Source organism: Leptodactylus fuscus, chromosome 11 (assembly GCF_031893055.1).
Source record: "Leptodactylus fuscus isolate aLepFus1 chromosome 11, aLepFus1.hap2, whole genome shotgun sequence".
NCBI lineage: Eukaryota > Metazoa > Chordata > Amphibia > Anura > Leptodactylidae > Leptodactylus > Leptodactylus fuscus.
The window spans coordinates 82,845,133-82,860,845 of NC_134275.1; the positions used below are offsets into that span (position 1 = coordinate 82,845,133).

The 15,713-nt window shown below is 47.2% G+C and overlaps 1 protein-coding gene across 1 annotated transcript; it reads left to right on the forward strand.

Moving 5' to 3' along the window:
• The first annotated feature begins 10,696 nt into the window (after window positions 1-10,696).
• Window positions 10,697-11,656, forward strand: LOC142185594 (olfactory receptor 8D1-like). Its single transcript, XM_075261020.1, has one exon. It carries the CDS (start codon window positions 10,697-10,699, stop codon window positions 11,654-11,656), a length of 960 nt encoding a protein of 319 aa, XP_075117121.1.
• Window positions 11,657-15,713: the final 4,057 nt, after the last annotated feature.

Sequence of the window (15,713 nt, forward strand, 5' to 3'; positions counted from 1 at the left end):
CACTGCCTCTGCCACTGCCTCTGCCTCTGCCACTGCCACTGCTGACTGTGCTGGCGATGCACTCCAGAGGACGAGCCAGGACACCACTTCATCTGCCTCCGCCACTTTGTTGACTTCTACCTCATCCTCCCCTGGTCCTGTCTTATCTCCTTCTCCTGCACCATCAAAGGCACCATCAGGCATTTCTTTACAACAACCCACCATCTCTCAGACATTGGAGCGGCGGCAGAAATACACTGCTAACCACCCACACGCGCAAGCCTTGAACGCCAACATCGCTAAACTGCTGGCCCAGGAGATGTTGGCGTTCCGGCTTGTTGAAACTCCCGCCTTCCTGGACCTGATGGCAACTGCGGCACCTCGCTATGCCGTCCCTAGCCGTCACTACTTCTCCCGGTGTGCCGTCCCCGCCTTGCACCAGCACGTGTCACTCAACATCAGGCGGGCCCTTAGTTCCGCGCTTTGCACAAAGGTCCACTTGACCACCGACGCGTGGACAAGTGCATGCGGACAGGGACGCTACATTTCACTGACGGCACACTGGGTGAATGTAGTTGAGGCTGGGACTGCTTCCCAAACTGGCCCGGTGTACCTCGTCTCCCCGCCTAACATTCCTGGCAGGGACACGAGAAGAACACCCCCCTCCTCCTCCTCCTCTACCGCCTCCTCCTCCGCCACCGCCTCCTCCTCCGCCACCGCCTCCTCCTCCGCTGTTAGATTGACCCCAGCTACGAGTTGGAAACGTTGCAGCACTGGCGTTGGTAGACGTCAGCAGGCTGTGCTGAAGCTGATCAGCTTGGGGGACAGACAGCACACTGCCTCCGAGGTGAGGGATGCCCTCCTCGATGAGACGGCAATATGGTTTGAGCCGCTGCACCTGGGCCCAGGCATGGTCGTTTGTGATAACGGCCGGAACCTGGTAGCAGCTCTGGAGCTTGCCGGACTCCAACATGTTCCATGCCTGGCCCACGTCTTCAACCTAGTGGTGCAACGTTTCCTAAAGAGCTACCCCAATGTTCCAGAGCTACTGGTGAAAGTGCGGCGCATGTGCGCCCACTTTCGCAAGTCGACAGTAGCCGCTGCTAGCTTAAAATCTCTCCAGCAACGCCTGCATGTGCCACAACACCGGCTTTTGTGCGACGTCCCCACACGCTGGAACTCAACGTTTCAGATGTTGAATAGAGTGGTTGAGCAGCAGAGACCTTTGATGGAATACCAGCTACAAAACCCTAGGGTGCCACAAAGTCAGCTGCCTCAGTTTCACATCCATGAGTGGCCATGGATGAGAGACCTTTGTGACATCCTACGGGTCTTTGAGGAGTCCACAAGGAGGGTGAGCTCTGAGGATGCGATGGTGAGCCTTACAATCCCGCTCTTGTGTGTTCTGAGAGAATCCCTGATTGACATCAGGGATAACTCAGATCACACAGAGGAGTTAGGGATAGCATCCGATCCGTCACAGCTGGAGAGTAGGTCCACACATCTGTCCGCTTCACTGCGTTTAATGGAGGAGGAGGAGGAGGAGGAGGAGGAGGAAGAAGAGTTGTCCGATGATGTGATGGTGATACAGGAGGCTTCCGGGCAACTTCGAATCGTCCCATTGTTGCAGCGCGGATGGGTAGACATGGAGGATGAGGAGGAAATGGAGATTGAACTTTCCGGTGGGGCCAGAGGAGTCATGCCAACTAACACTGTGGCAGACATGGCTGAGTTCATGTTGGGGTGCTTTACAACCGACAAGCGTATTGTCAAAATCATGGAGGACAACCAGTACTGGATCTTTGCTATCCTTGACCCCCGGTATAAAAACAACATCTCGTCTTTTATTCCGGTAGAGGGGAGGGCCAATCGCATCAATGCTTGCCACAGGCAATTGGTGCAGAATATGATGGAGATGTTTCCAGCATGTGACGTTGGCGGCAGGGAGGGCAGTTCCTCCAGTAGGCAACCAAGTTCTCACTGGTCCACACAAACGAGGGGCACACTGTCTAAGGTCTGGGACACCTTGATGGCACCCCCTCGCCAAAGTGCCGCCACGGAGGGTCCTAGTGTCACCAGGCGTGAGAAGTATAGGCGCATGTTGCGGGAATACCTTTCCGACCACAGCCCTGTCCTCTCCGACCCCTCTGCGCCCTACACGTATTGGGTGTCGAAGTTGGACCTGTGGCTTGAACTTGCCCTATATGCCTTGGAGGTGCTGTCCTGTCCTGCCGCCAGCGTCCTATCTGAGAGGGTGTTCAGTGCAGCCGGTGGCATCATCACTGACAAGGGCACCCGTCTGTCAGCTGAGAGTGCCGACCGGCTCACTTTGATAAAAATGAACCACCACTGGATAGAGCCTTCATTTTTGTGCCCACCTGTGTAAAGCACCCCAACATGAAACTCCATGTCTGTACTCAACCTCTCCAATTCCTCCGCATCCTCATACTCATCCACCATAAGCGTTGCACAATTCTGCTAATACTAGGCTCCCTCCAACATGATTTCCCCCAACTCTGCTGGTTAGAGGCTCCCTCCACCCTGATTTCCACCAACTCTGCTGGTTAGAGGCTCCCTCCACCCTGCTTTCCCACAACTCTGCTGGTTAGAGGCTCCCTCCACCATGAATTTGCCCAAACTGGGCTGTTTAGAGGCTCCCTCCACCATGAATTGGTCCAAACTGGGGTTTTTAGAGGCTCCCTCCACCATGAATTGGTCCAAACTTGGCTGTTTAGAGGCTCCCTCCACCATGAATTGGTCCAAACTGGGCTGGTTAGAGGCTCCCTCCACCATTAATTGGTCCAAACTGGGCTGGTTAGAGGCTCCCTCCACCATGAATTGGTCCAAACTGGGTTTTTTAGAGGCTCCCTCCACCATGAATTTGCCCAAACTGGGCTGTTTAGAGGCTCCCTCCACCATGAATTGGTCCAAACTGGGCTGGTTAGAGGCTCCCTCCACCATGAATTTCCCAAAACTTGGCTGTTTAGAGGCTCCCTCCACCATTAATTGGTCCAAACTGGGCTGGTTAGAGGCTCCCTCCACCATGAATTTGCCCAAACTGGGCTGTTTAGAGGCTCCCTCCACCATGAATTTGCCCAAACTGGGCTGTTTAGAGGCTCCCTCCACCATGAATTGGTCCAAACTGGGTTTTTTAGAGGCTCCCTCCACCATGAATTGGTCCAAACTGGGCTGTTTAGAGGCTCCCTCCACCATGAATTTGCCCAAACTGGGCTGTTTAGCGGCTCCCTCCACCATTAATTGGTCCAAACTGGGCTGGTTAGAGGCTCCCTCCACCATGAATTTGCCCAAACTGGGCTGGTTAGAGGCTCCCTCCACCATGAATTGGTCCAAACTGGGGTTTTTAGAGGCTCCCTCCACCATGAATTGGTCTAAACTTGGCTGTTTAGAGGCTCCCTCCACCATGAATTGGTCCAAACTGGGGTGGTTAGAGGCTCCCTCCACCATTAATTGGTCCAAACTGGGCTGGTTAGAGGCTCCCTCCACCATTAATTGGTCCAAACTGGGCTGGTTAGAGGCTCCCTCCACCATTAATTGGTCCAAACTGGGCTGGTTAGAGGCTCCCTCCACCATTAATTGGTCCAAACTGGGCTGGTTAGAGGCTCCCTCCACCATGAATTGGTCCAAACTGGGCTGTTTAGAGGCTCCCTCCACCATTAATTGGTCCAAACTGGGCTGGTTAGAGGCTCCCTCCACCATGAATTGGTCCAAACTTGGCTGTTTAGAGGCTCCCTCCACTATTAATTGGTCCAAACTGGGCTGGTTAGAGGCTCCCTCCACCATGAATTGGTCCAAACTGGGCTGGTTAGAGGCTCCCTCCACCATGAATTGGTCCAAACTTGGCTGTTTAGAGGCTCCCTCCACCATTAATTGGTCCAAACTGGGCTGGTTAGAGGCTCCCTCCACCATGAATTGGTCCAAACTGGGTTTTTTAGAGGCTCCCTCCACCATGAATTTGCCCAAACTGGGCTGTTTAGAGGCTCCCTCCACCATGAATTGGTCCAAACTGGGCTGGTTAGAGGCTCCCTCCACCATGAATTTCCCAAAACTTGGCTGTTTAGAGGCTCCCTCCACCATTAATTGGTCCAAACTGGGCTGGTTAGAGGCTCCCTCCACCATGAATTTGCCCATACTGGGCTGTTTAGAGGCTCCCTCCACCATGAATTTGCCCAAACTGGGCTGGTTAGAGGCTCCCTCCACCATGAATTGGTCCAAACTGGGGTTTTTAGAGGCTCCCTCCACCATGAATTGGTCCAAACTTGGCTGTTTAGAGGCTCCCTCCACCATGAATTGGTCCAAACTGGGGTGGTTAGAGGCTCCCTCCACCATTAATTGGTCCAAACTGGGCTGGTTAGAGGCTCCCTCCACCATTAATTGGTCCAAACTGGGCTGGTTAGAGGCTCCCTCCACCATGAATTTGCCCAAACTGGGCTGGTTAGAGGCTCCCTCCACCATGAATTGGTCCAAACTGGGGTTTTTAGAGGCTCCCTCCACCATGAATTGGTCCAAACTGGGCTGGTTAGAGGCTCCCTCCACCATTAATTGGTCCAAACTGGGCTGGTTAGAGGCTCCCTCCACCATTAATTGGTCCAAACTGGGCTGGTTAGAGGCTCCCTCCACCATGAATTGGTCCAAACTGGGGTTTTTAGAGGCTCCCTCCACCATGAATTGGTCCAAACTTGGCTGTTTAGAGGCTCCCTCCACCATTAATTGGTCCAAACTGGGCTGGTTAGAGGCTCCCTCCACCATGAATTGGTCCAAACTGGGTTTTTTAGAGGCTCCCTCCACCATGTATTTGCCCAAACTGGGCTGTTTAGAGGCTCCCTCCACCATTAATTGGTCCAAACTGGGCTGGTTAGAGGCTCCCTCCACCATGAATTGGTCCAAACTGGGTTTTTTAGAGGCTCCCTCCACCATGAATTTGCCCAAACTGGGCTGTTTAGAGGCTCCCTCCACCATGAATTGGTCCAAACTGGGCTGGTTAGAGGCTCCCTCCACCATGAATTTCCCAAAACTTGGCTGTTTAGAGGCTCCCTCCACCATTAATTGGTCCAAACTGGGCTGGTTAGAGGCTCCCTCCACCATGAATTTGCCCAAACTGGGCTGTTTAGAGGCTCCCTCCACCATGAATTTGCCCAAACTGGGCTGTTTAGCGGCTCCCTCCACCATTAATTGGTCCAAACTGGGCTGGTTAGAGGCTCCCTCCACCATGAATTTGCCCAAACTGGGCTGTTTAGAGGCTCCCTCCACCATGAATTTGCCCAAACTGGGCTGGTTAGAGGCTCCCTCCACCATGAATTGGTCCAAACTGGGGTTTTTAGAGGCTCCCTCCACCATGAATTGGTCCAAACTTGGCTGTTTAGAGGCTCCCTCCACCATGAATTGGTCCAAACTGGGGTGGTTAGAGGCTCCCTCCACCATTAATTGGTCCAAACTGGGCTGGTTAGAGGCTCCCTCCACCATTAATTGGTCCAAACTGGGCTGGTTAGAGGCTCCCTCCACCATGAATTTGCCCAAACTGGGCTGTTTAGAGGCTCCCTCCACCATGAATTTGCCCAAACTGGGCTGGTTAGAGGCTCCCTCCACCATGAATTGGTCCAAACTGGGGTTTTTAGAGGCTCCCTCCACCATGAATTGGTCCAAACTTGGCTGTTTAGAGGCTCCCTCCACCATTAATTGGTCCAAACTGGGCTGGTTAGAGGCTCCCTCCACCATGAATTGGTCCAAACTGGGTTTTTTAGAGGCTCCCTCCACCATGAATTGGTCCAAACTGGGCTGGTTAGAGGCTCCCTCCACCATGAATTTCCCAAAACTTGGCTGTTTAGAGGCTCCCTCCACCATTAATTGGTCCAAACTGGGCTGGTTAGAGGCTCCCTCCACCATGAATTTGCCCAAACTGGGCTGTTTAGAGGCTCCCTCCACCATGAATTTGCCCAAACTGGGCTGTTTAGAGGCTCCCTCCACCATGAATTGGTCCAAACTGGGTTTTTTAGAGGCTCCCTCCACCATGAATTGGTCCAAACTGGGCTGTTTAGAGGCTCCCTCCACCATGAATTTGCCCAAACTGGGCTGTTTAGCGGCTCCCTCCACCATTAATTGGTCCAAACTGGGCTGGTTAGAGGCTCCCTCCACCATGAATTTGCCCAAACTGGGCTGGTTAGAGGCTCCCTCCACCATGAATTGGTCCAAACTGGGGTTTTTAGAGGCTCCCTCCACCATGAATTGGTCCACACTTGGCTGTTTAGAGGCTCCCTCCACCATGAATTGGTCCAAACTGGGGTGGTTAGAGGCTCCCTCCACCATTAATTGGTCCAAACTGGGCTGGTTAGAGGCTCCCTCCACCATTAATTGGTCCAAACTGGGCTGGTTAGAGGCTCCCTCCACCATTAATTGGTCCAAACTGGGCTGGTTAGAGGCTCCCTCCACCATTAATTGGTCCAAACTGGGCTGGTTAGAGGCTCCCTCCACCATGAATTGGTCCAAACTGGGCTGTTTAGAGGCTCCCTCCACCATGAATTTGCCCAAACTGGGCTGTTTAGAGGCTCCCTCCACCATGAATTTGCCCAAACTGGGCTGGTTAGAGGCTCCCTCCACCATGAATTGGTCCAAACTGGGGTTTTTAGAGGCTCCCTCCACCATGAATTTGCCCAAACTGGGGTGTTTAGAGGCTCCCTCCACCATGAATTTGCCCAAACTCTGCTGGTTAGAGGCTCAATCCACCCTGATTTTCAAAACAAATGTTGGTGCCAACCTCAACTTACTATAAGGGCCAAATTCACTGCTGGTGACAAGCTCTCCTCACTGCAAGTGCCAAATACACATGTTTCAAGGTGTTTTCCTACTGTCAGAGAGGTGGTATTGAGTGTGTAAAGTGTGTAGTTGTTAGGCTGTGATGTTGGGGTAATAGAGGGTCTTTGGTGTGTTAGATGCCCCCAGACATGCTTCCCCTGCTGTCCCAGTGTCATTCCAGAGGTGTTGGCATCATTTCCTGGGGTGTCATAGTGGACTTGGTGACCCTCCAGACACGGATTTGGGTTTCCCCCTTAACGAGTATATGTTTCCCATAGACTATAATGGGGTTCGAAACCCGTTCGAACACACGAACATTGAGCGGCTGTTCGAATCGAATTTCGAACCTCGAACATTTTAGTGTTCGCTCATCTCTATTCATGATATTAAGAGTTGTTTGTTTATATCCTCCAGATATATAGTTACACAGATTGGCTAGATGAGAATATAACCATTATAGGAAAGATACACTTGAAAAGTCTCTTTTCATAGGTAGAATATTTGAATGTTGTTTTTAAACATGTATGTCATTTTATGTAATTTTGTATAAATTTTAATTGTGTGTGTAGTTTTGAGGATTTTGACACTGTTTGTAATCCACATTATGGGGTTAATTTTATTGTGTGTTGCGAGTCTACACATAATTACCTTATGGTTTGGTGTGGCTACAAATAGAGACAAACTCCTCAGTAGTGCTCAGACACTGAGGAAGGATTGTTATCTGAAACGCGTCTGTCTGACGCAGGCTTTTCCTGTGCATTGCGTGCTGTTTTATTTACATTGCGATAACAAGAAATAAAGAAGACTTATATTGGACTTTCTTATCTCGTTGCTGGATGATCCTTTGTATTCTATTTTGGTTATTTCACTCCATGCCGAGGGAGCTCCTCATCCGGGCAAGGTGTCGCAAGAATTTAAAAGCCAAATGGAGATAAAAAGAAAAATCTAAGACGGACTACTGCAGGAGGGCTGAGTATAATTCCTTTTCCCCCTTTTTTCTATCTATATTACTGTCATTAACAACTTCCGTGGACTTTAGTCAATCAAAATTCAATCTAAGTGTGAGCGCCGGCCAGGCGTCGACTCACACGATTTAAAGGGAAGACCCCGCTCAATAAGAGTGGTGGTCATGACCTCACCGTTCATGCTAAGTAGGGGAGAAATGACACTTAGCTTGTGAGCGGCTCCAAAAGTCTGAGCATGCTCAGTAGGGTGTAAGCTTGAATTAGACTGACCCGCAGGTGGCGCTGTGCACTGGGAGAACAACCTGCGGGACTCAATCCTAACACCAAACTGCTCCAGTTGTCTTGGGTGTGAAGGGGCCTTTTCCAGATGACACATTTCAGCTTCTTCCAAAGATGCTCAATAGGATTTAGGTGCGGGCTCATAGAAGCCACTTCAGAATAGTCCAATGTTCTCCTGTTAGCCATTCTTGGGTGTTTTGGGTCATTATCCTGATACAAGACCCATGATCTGTGACTGAGACCAAGCTTTCTGACACTGGGCAGCACATTTCTCTCTAGAATCCCTTGATGGTCTTGAGATTTCATTGTACCCTGCACAGATTCAAGACACCCTGCACCAGATGCCGCAAAGCAGCCCCAGAACATAACAGAGCTCCTCCATGTGTCACAGTAGGGACATAACAGAGCTCCTCCATGTGTCACAGTAGGGATAGACTTCTTTCCAAGATAGGCTTCACTTTTCCGTCTATGAACATAAAGCTGATGTGCCCGGCCAAAAAGTTCAATTTTCGTTTCATCTGTCCATAGGACATTCTCCCAGAAGGTTTGAGCACCAAGAAGGAAAGATCAGGACTATTTTCATCACTGCACGGACCCAGATATTTAACCATTTGTAATATCTTTTTTTTTTTTTTTTTTTTTTTTTTTTAAATGTAGATTGTGAGCCCCACATAGAGCTCACAATGTACATTTTTCCCTATCAGTATGTCTTTTTATTGGAATATGGGATGGAAATCCATGCAAACACGGGGAGAACATACAAACTCCTTGCAGATGGTTTTTTGCCCATGGCGGGATTTGAACACCAGGACTCCAGCGCTGCAAGGCTGCAGTGCTGACCACTGAGCCACCGTGTGGCCCCTCCATTTGTAATATCTGTGTTATCCATGAATTTAATAAATCTATGACTTTTTATGTGCCCGGGTGCGGTCCAGGTTTTATAGATTGTATTTTCACAGTACTTTTTTTTTTTTTTTTTTTGCAGCCTCTTCTGGCTGACCAATCACAGCACCATTCCTTTGTATAGTGGCTGTGCTTGGTATTGCCGTTAAACCCTATTCACTTGAATGGGACTGACCTGCAAACAGGATACGTGATTGATGAATGTGACATCATGGGCCTCTGCTTCCCCTTCAAACAGCTGATCAGTGGGGGTGCTAGGTGTCCAAACCCCACCAATTTGATATTAATGACCTACTCCAAGGATAGTCCCAGAAAACCCCTTTATCCACTTCCCAGGGAAAATCTCTAATGTATTACAATGAAGATTCCCCTCTGATATTGTATTACTATGGGGTTGGCTATGTAAGGAGAGGTCATCGTTTTGGGGGGCATAAAATGCTGTAAAAAAACATTGTCTCTTCTGTTTTTGCATATTTGTCATACTTAAAATAAAGTAAATCTCTGTCTGGATCAATTTATTAAGGTGGAGGAAGGGGAAGAAACAGGTAGATCTTAGCCAACAAAATCTTTAAGGTGAGTTCTCAAGTAGAAAATGAAGAGGAAGAGGAAGCCGTTTTCTGGCCGCGGGAGAACCGCGTTGGGATGTTAAAGCAGGGCGTCATCATTGAGTCGCCCCTTTCTTCGAGAGGGTCTCGAGCAATGAAATTACGGCCAAATCCAGCAGCATCTGTGCAACATCCAAAACGGAATCTGCCCCCTAATTTGCTGTGATCTGCTATGACGATCATCCATGACAGCCTATAAGGTTCACAATGTAAACTTCAATATCAAACATACCAGACCAGTTCCATAAGATCTGTATAAAAAAATTGGGGATATGGAAGAAAACCAGAGAATTCAGAGGAATCTTCCACCAACATGGAGACGACACACAATATATGCACCAATATACCGAATTTCGTTCAATGACGTCCAGTGGTTTTTGGGCACCCATCCATGGCTCCAGCGAGGCTAGCAGGATGTACCACACCATAGAGTTTATACTAGCTTTGGGGACTTCTAGGACTGTGTTGGTCTGGATATAACATGGCCATTTATGGGAGACAAAGAAATGAAAGGAATTTCTAGACAACTTCTCCATCCATATATATATTTACCATTCCATGTGTAGCCATTATTTACTTTGGCTCAAAAATTTTTTGGCCATTTGTTAGTATGGGGTATCTATCAGAAAGCTGGGGTCCGATTCTCCGCACCCCCACCGATCCGCTGTACGAAGGGACAAAATTTGCTTTGTTTTTAAAGGGTTAAACTGTCTTACCAAAATTAGCGTCAGTTCATCTTTCTCGGTATCTAATTACTGATGGTTTCTGAAACATTGTTTGTGCCTTGTAAATACATTTGGGGATTTCTCCCTCCAGGGAATCTCTCTGGGGACAGGCTGATGGTATTTATCACCTTACTACAGGAGAGACCTCAGGTGAGTCAGAGATGGGTCCTGGTAGATATCAGACTCCATGTTTTTCTTTTGGATTTCCCTTTTTACAATTATTCTTATTTGATGAATTCCAAATGTTCCTCTTTTCATATCGTCCATACAAAGCAGAGTAGAGACTTAGAGATGTGTCTGAGTCGAGATCGGGATCGCTGTTTTTCTTTAGAATTTTCCTTTGGTCAAATTCGATTTCCTTTAGATAATTTTTTTAAATTCAAAATTTTGAATTTCAAATCTTAATCTTTGGATGGATGGATCAGTATCTGCCATGGATGATGCAAATACAAGTGCAGTAAAATATTTCATCATCTCTGGGATTTCTGACGTCCATCTCATACACGTCATCCTATTTCTTTTCGTTCTTCTCATTTACCTTCTCACTCTTGGTGGCAACTTGACCATTCTTCTCCTGGTCTGCCTGGACCCTCAGCTCCACACCCCCATGTATTTCTTCCTATGTAACTTGTCGATTTTAGACATAGCTTGCTCCACAAACAATCTGAACAATGTCCTCATATCCTTCCTATCAGGAGATAACACTGTTTCTGTCCTGGGATGTTTAGTGCAGATCTTCATATTTTTGTCTTTGACGTGTGGTGAGCTTTTGGTCCTGGCTGCCATGAGTTATGACCGATACGTGGCGATATGTAATCCGTTGCGTTATCACATGATCATGAATGGTAGAATCTGCGCTCTGCTGGCCATTGTATGTTGGGTATTGGGTACGGTGGAAAGTATTCCGATTTTTTTGGAATTAATGAGGTTCTCTTGTTACAAGTCAAATGTGGTCAACCATTTCTTCTGTGATATAATGCCGGTGCTGAAGTTGTCCTGCAGTGACACCCATTTTCTTGACCATTACATACTCACTGTCGGAGTCGTCGTTTCAGCTTTATCTCCTTTTTTTATGACATTTCTTTCCTACATCTTCATTATTGCAACAATACTGAAGATTCGCTCCACCACTGGTAGACACAAGGCCTTCTACACGTGTTCCTCACACCTCACGGTGGTCATTCTTCTCTACACCACCCTTGCCATTCAGTACATGAGGCCACATTCCCTGGTCAACCTGGACTCAAATAAGCTAATGTCTCTGTTTAACACGGCAGCCGTTCCCGTATTGAACCCATTGATCTATAGCTTGAAAAACAAAGAGGTCAAAGCTGCTTTTAGGAGGAGGACGAGATTTTCTTTTCTTCCAAATCACAAAGACTCTACAACTTGATGGAGACTCAACACGAAGCACTTGGGGCGCCACTTTATGGAGATGGCTTTATGGACTACTCTTTGTAATAAGACAATACACTACAGACTCAAGAATCTATATACAATGTAAAACAATGTATCAATCCTATGTATAGTGAGAATTCTCTACATTGTAACTATAAGTTTGTGGAGGTAACGTCTTACGACTCCATAGTCCAGGGTCCAGGGACTATACACCATTTGTAGGTACTAAGCTACCCCCAACCTAACAATTGTCCAGGGGAATTTATTTGGAATAAAAATTTGTATCTCTCAAGGAAATTGTATGATCTCAAGTAACTTGTGCGTCCTCTTACGAGTTCGGCCATATTTGTGACTTCACCTTGTGCACCTCCTTTAGGCCCCCTCCAAGCACTGTCCAGCCATAACTCATCTGACAGCTACAAAGATCTCTTTAACCCTTTAAGGGCGCAGGGTAGGTACATTGTTAAGGCTCAGCAACTTTTTTCATATTTTCCATCTCCGCCATCCAAACTTCCTTATTTTCCTGTTGACCTATCCATAGCAGGGCTTATTCTTTGTGAGATGAGTTGAACTTTTAGTAGAAACTAGAGATGAGCGAGTAGTATGCGATAGAGTAGGTATTCGATAGAACACTACGGTATTCCAAATACTCGTACTCGTTGGAATACTACTCGCTATTCACAGTAAAGATTCGATTCAGAACCAGCGTTGATTGGTCGAATGCTATACAGTGTACAGCATTCGGCCAATCAATGCTGGTTCTCCTGGAGGCTCGTCTGTGATGAGGCGGGGTTTAAGTTCGGACCATAGCATTGTGGTCCGATCTTAGACTCCGCCTCCTCACAGACGAGCCTCTGCCAGAACCAGCATTGATTCGCTGAATTCTGTACACTGTATAGCATTCGGTCAATCAATGCTGGTCAATGCATTCCTATGAGAAAAAGTCAGCTCCCGCATAACCGCAAGCTGCCAGTTCTCCTGACTAGCAAGGATGAGCCTGCTGCAGAACCAGCGTTGATTTTCCGAATGCTATACAGTGTATAGCATTCAGCCAATCAATGCTGGTTCTGCAGGACGAGTAAGGAGTCCGCAGGAGGACCTCCCCAAAATGGAATATCAGCGCAACTGCAAGTGCTGTGCAGTTAAAGCGCACGGACCCCCTAGACTATAATGGGGTCCATGTGCTTGCCACACACTGTCCTCACGAATCATTCATCCATCATAATGGGGTCCGTGTGCTTTAACTGCACAGCGCTCCTCCTAAACACTCTCCTCCTGCTACTCGTGGACTTGGTGACTCTTCCATTAGTCGAATAGTGGTTTCCCCTGAAACGAGCATTTTCCCCATAGACTATAATGGGATTCGATATTCGATCGAGTAGTTGAATATTGAGGCTCTACTCGAAACGAATATCGAATATTGAATATTTCACTACTCACTCATCTCTAGTAGGGACCCTTTTTGTATAATATTTGAATTACGTTTTACTAATGTCCGTGTGAGGGCGGGTTCACATCTACGTCCGGTCTCTGGTTTAGTAAATCCAGCCAGTTTGCATCTTCTGCCCCGCGATACAGGAGATGATAACCCGGCGGCCAGATTTCAAACTCATGAACTTGAATGGGACCTACCAAACAAATTCCAGCAGACTCTTACGTAGACTGACCTTTGACACCAGTATGGTTCCAGATACTTTTCAAGACCCTTTTCCATATATTCTGGAATGTAACCCTTTACTCTCGCCTTGATAAACTACCATTGATTACCATGTTACACTGTCGCTCGATACATTATGTATAGAGTCCCTCCGCTGCTACCACTACCGCTTGGGTCTTTCAACCCAATATCCATTGGAAATCTCTCAGGAGAACTAGAATGATCCAAATCCTGGAATCAACAGAATGTCAATCAGTCAAAGCTCAGTCTAGAGCCATTTGCTGGTCTATATCTCCAGTGGAATAACAGGAGACTCCTGGACCCCAATGCAGAATTTTTACGAGGAAGGGGTTCAAGTACCATATTGAGGAACAGGCGCTTTGCACATTGTTACGGGACTGTTGTATACAGTGTATTGTTTACATAGATTCCTGAAAAGCCACCAATGAGATTTTGTAACAAAGAAGTTGTGAATTCATTGGCCGAGGGTTTGACGTAGAACCTGTTTTACAGCACCGCTTGCTTCCATTATATGATCTGGGCGGGTTCCTACTCCATTGAGCTGTTATAGGAGATGACTGTGACTAATAGACTAATACCTGCAAAGCTGCGACGTGCTGGAGGTGGGGATGTCCGAGGTGCGTATTGTCAGGGATCCTGTGACCAGGCTCATCATTGTTTAGGCTGCAGCTTTATTATTCTCTAATGTTCTATTGTGGGAGCAGCAAATAAAGTTGGTCCACAATGGAGCGGACTGGATGCCGTTCTTTGTGTGCCCAAGCGCTTGTGGATTATGGGAGATGCCGATCCCATAAACTACAATAGTCCCATCATAACATGTAATGAAAGATGCAGTGTGGTGAGATGCTGATAGGGGTCCAAGGGTGCACCCTGAATTTGGGGTCTACCATGATATAAACTCAATGACAAAAAAAAAAACACATCCACATAGAAATGTTGAATTGGAATATATATATATATATATATATATATATATATATATATATATATATATATATATATATATATATATATATATACACTCACCGGCCACTTTATTAGGTACACCATGCTAGTAAGGGGTTGGACCCCCTTTTGCCTTCAGAACTGCCTCAATTCTTCGTGGCATAGATACAACAAGGTGCTGGAAGCATTCCTCAGAGATTTTGCTCCATATTGACATGATGGCATCACACAGTTGCAGTCGCAGATTTGTCGGCTGCACATCCATGATGCGAATCTCCCGTTCCACCACATCCCAAAGATGCTCCTCTATTGGATTGAGATCTGGTGACTGTGGAGGCCATTGGAGTACAGTGAACTCATTGTCATGTTCAAGAAACCAGTCTGAGATGATTCCAGCTTTATGACATGGCATTGCATTATCCTGCTGAAAGTAGCCATCAGATGTTGGGTACATTGTGGTCATAAAGGGATGGACATGGTCAGCAACAATACTCAGGTAGGCTTTGGCGTTGCAACGATGCTCAATTGGTACCAAGGGGCCCAAAGAGTGCCAAGAAAATATTCCCCACACCATGACACCACCACCACCAGCCTGAACCGTTACCGATGCAAGGCAGGATGGCTCCATGCTTTCATGTTGTTGACGCCAAATTCTGACCCTACCATCCGAATGTCGCAGCAGAAATCGAGACTCATCAGACCAGGCAACGTTTTTCCAATCTTCAATTGTCCAATTTCGATGAGCTTGTGCAAATTGTAGCCTCAGTTTCCTGTTCTTAGCTGAAAGGAGTGGCACCCGGTGTGGTCTTCTGCTGCTGTAGCCCATCTGTAGCCTCAAAGTTCGACGTACTGTGCGTTCAGAGATGCTCTTCTGGCTACCTTGGTTGTAACGGGTGGCTATTTGAGTCACTGTTGCCTTTCTATCAGCTGGAACCAGTCTGGCCATTCTCCTCTGACCTCTGGCATCAACAACGCATTTCCGCCCACAGAACTGCCGCTCACTGGATGTTTTTTCTTTTTCGGACCATTCTCTGTAAACCCTAGAGATGGTTGTGCGTGAAAATCCCAGTAGATCAGCAGTTTCTGAAATACTCAGACCAGCCCTTCTGGCACCAACAACCATGCCACGTTCAAAGGCACTCAAATCACCTTTCTTCCCCATACTGATGCTCGGTTTGAACTGCAGGAGATTGTCTTGACCATGTCTACATGCCTAAATGCACTGAGTTGCCGCCATGTGATTGGCTGATTAGAAATTAAGTGTTAACGAGCAGTTGGACAGGTGTACCTAATAAAGTGGCCGGTGAGTGTATATATATATATATATATATATATATATATATATATATATATATATATATATATATATATATATATATATATATATATATAGAAGGTCAGTATATGGAGACCATAGTAGATACTACTG

Coding starts and splice junctions, on each gene's coding strand:
- LOC142185594 (XM_075261020.1), top strand. CDS start 10,697: ATGGATGATGCAAATACAAGTGCAGTAAAATATTTCATCATCTCTGGG.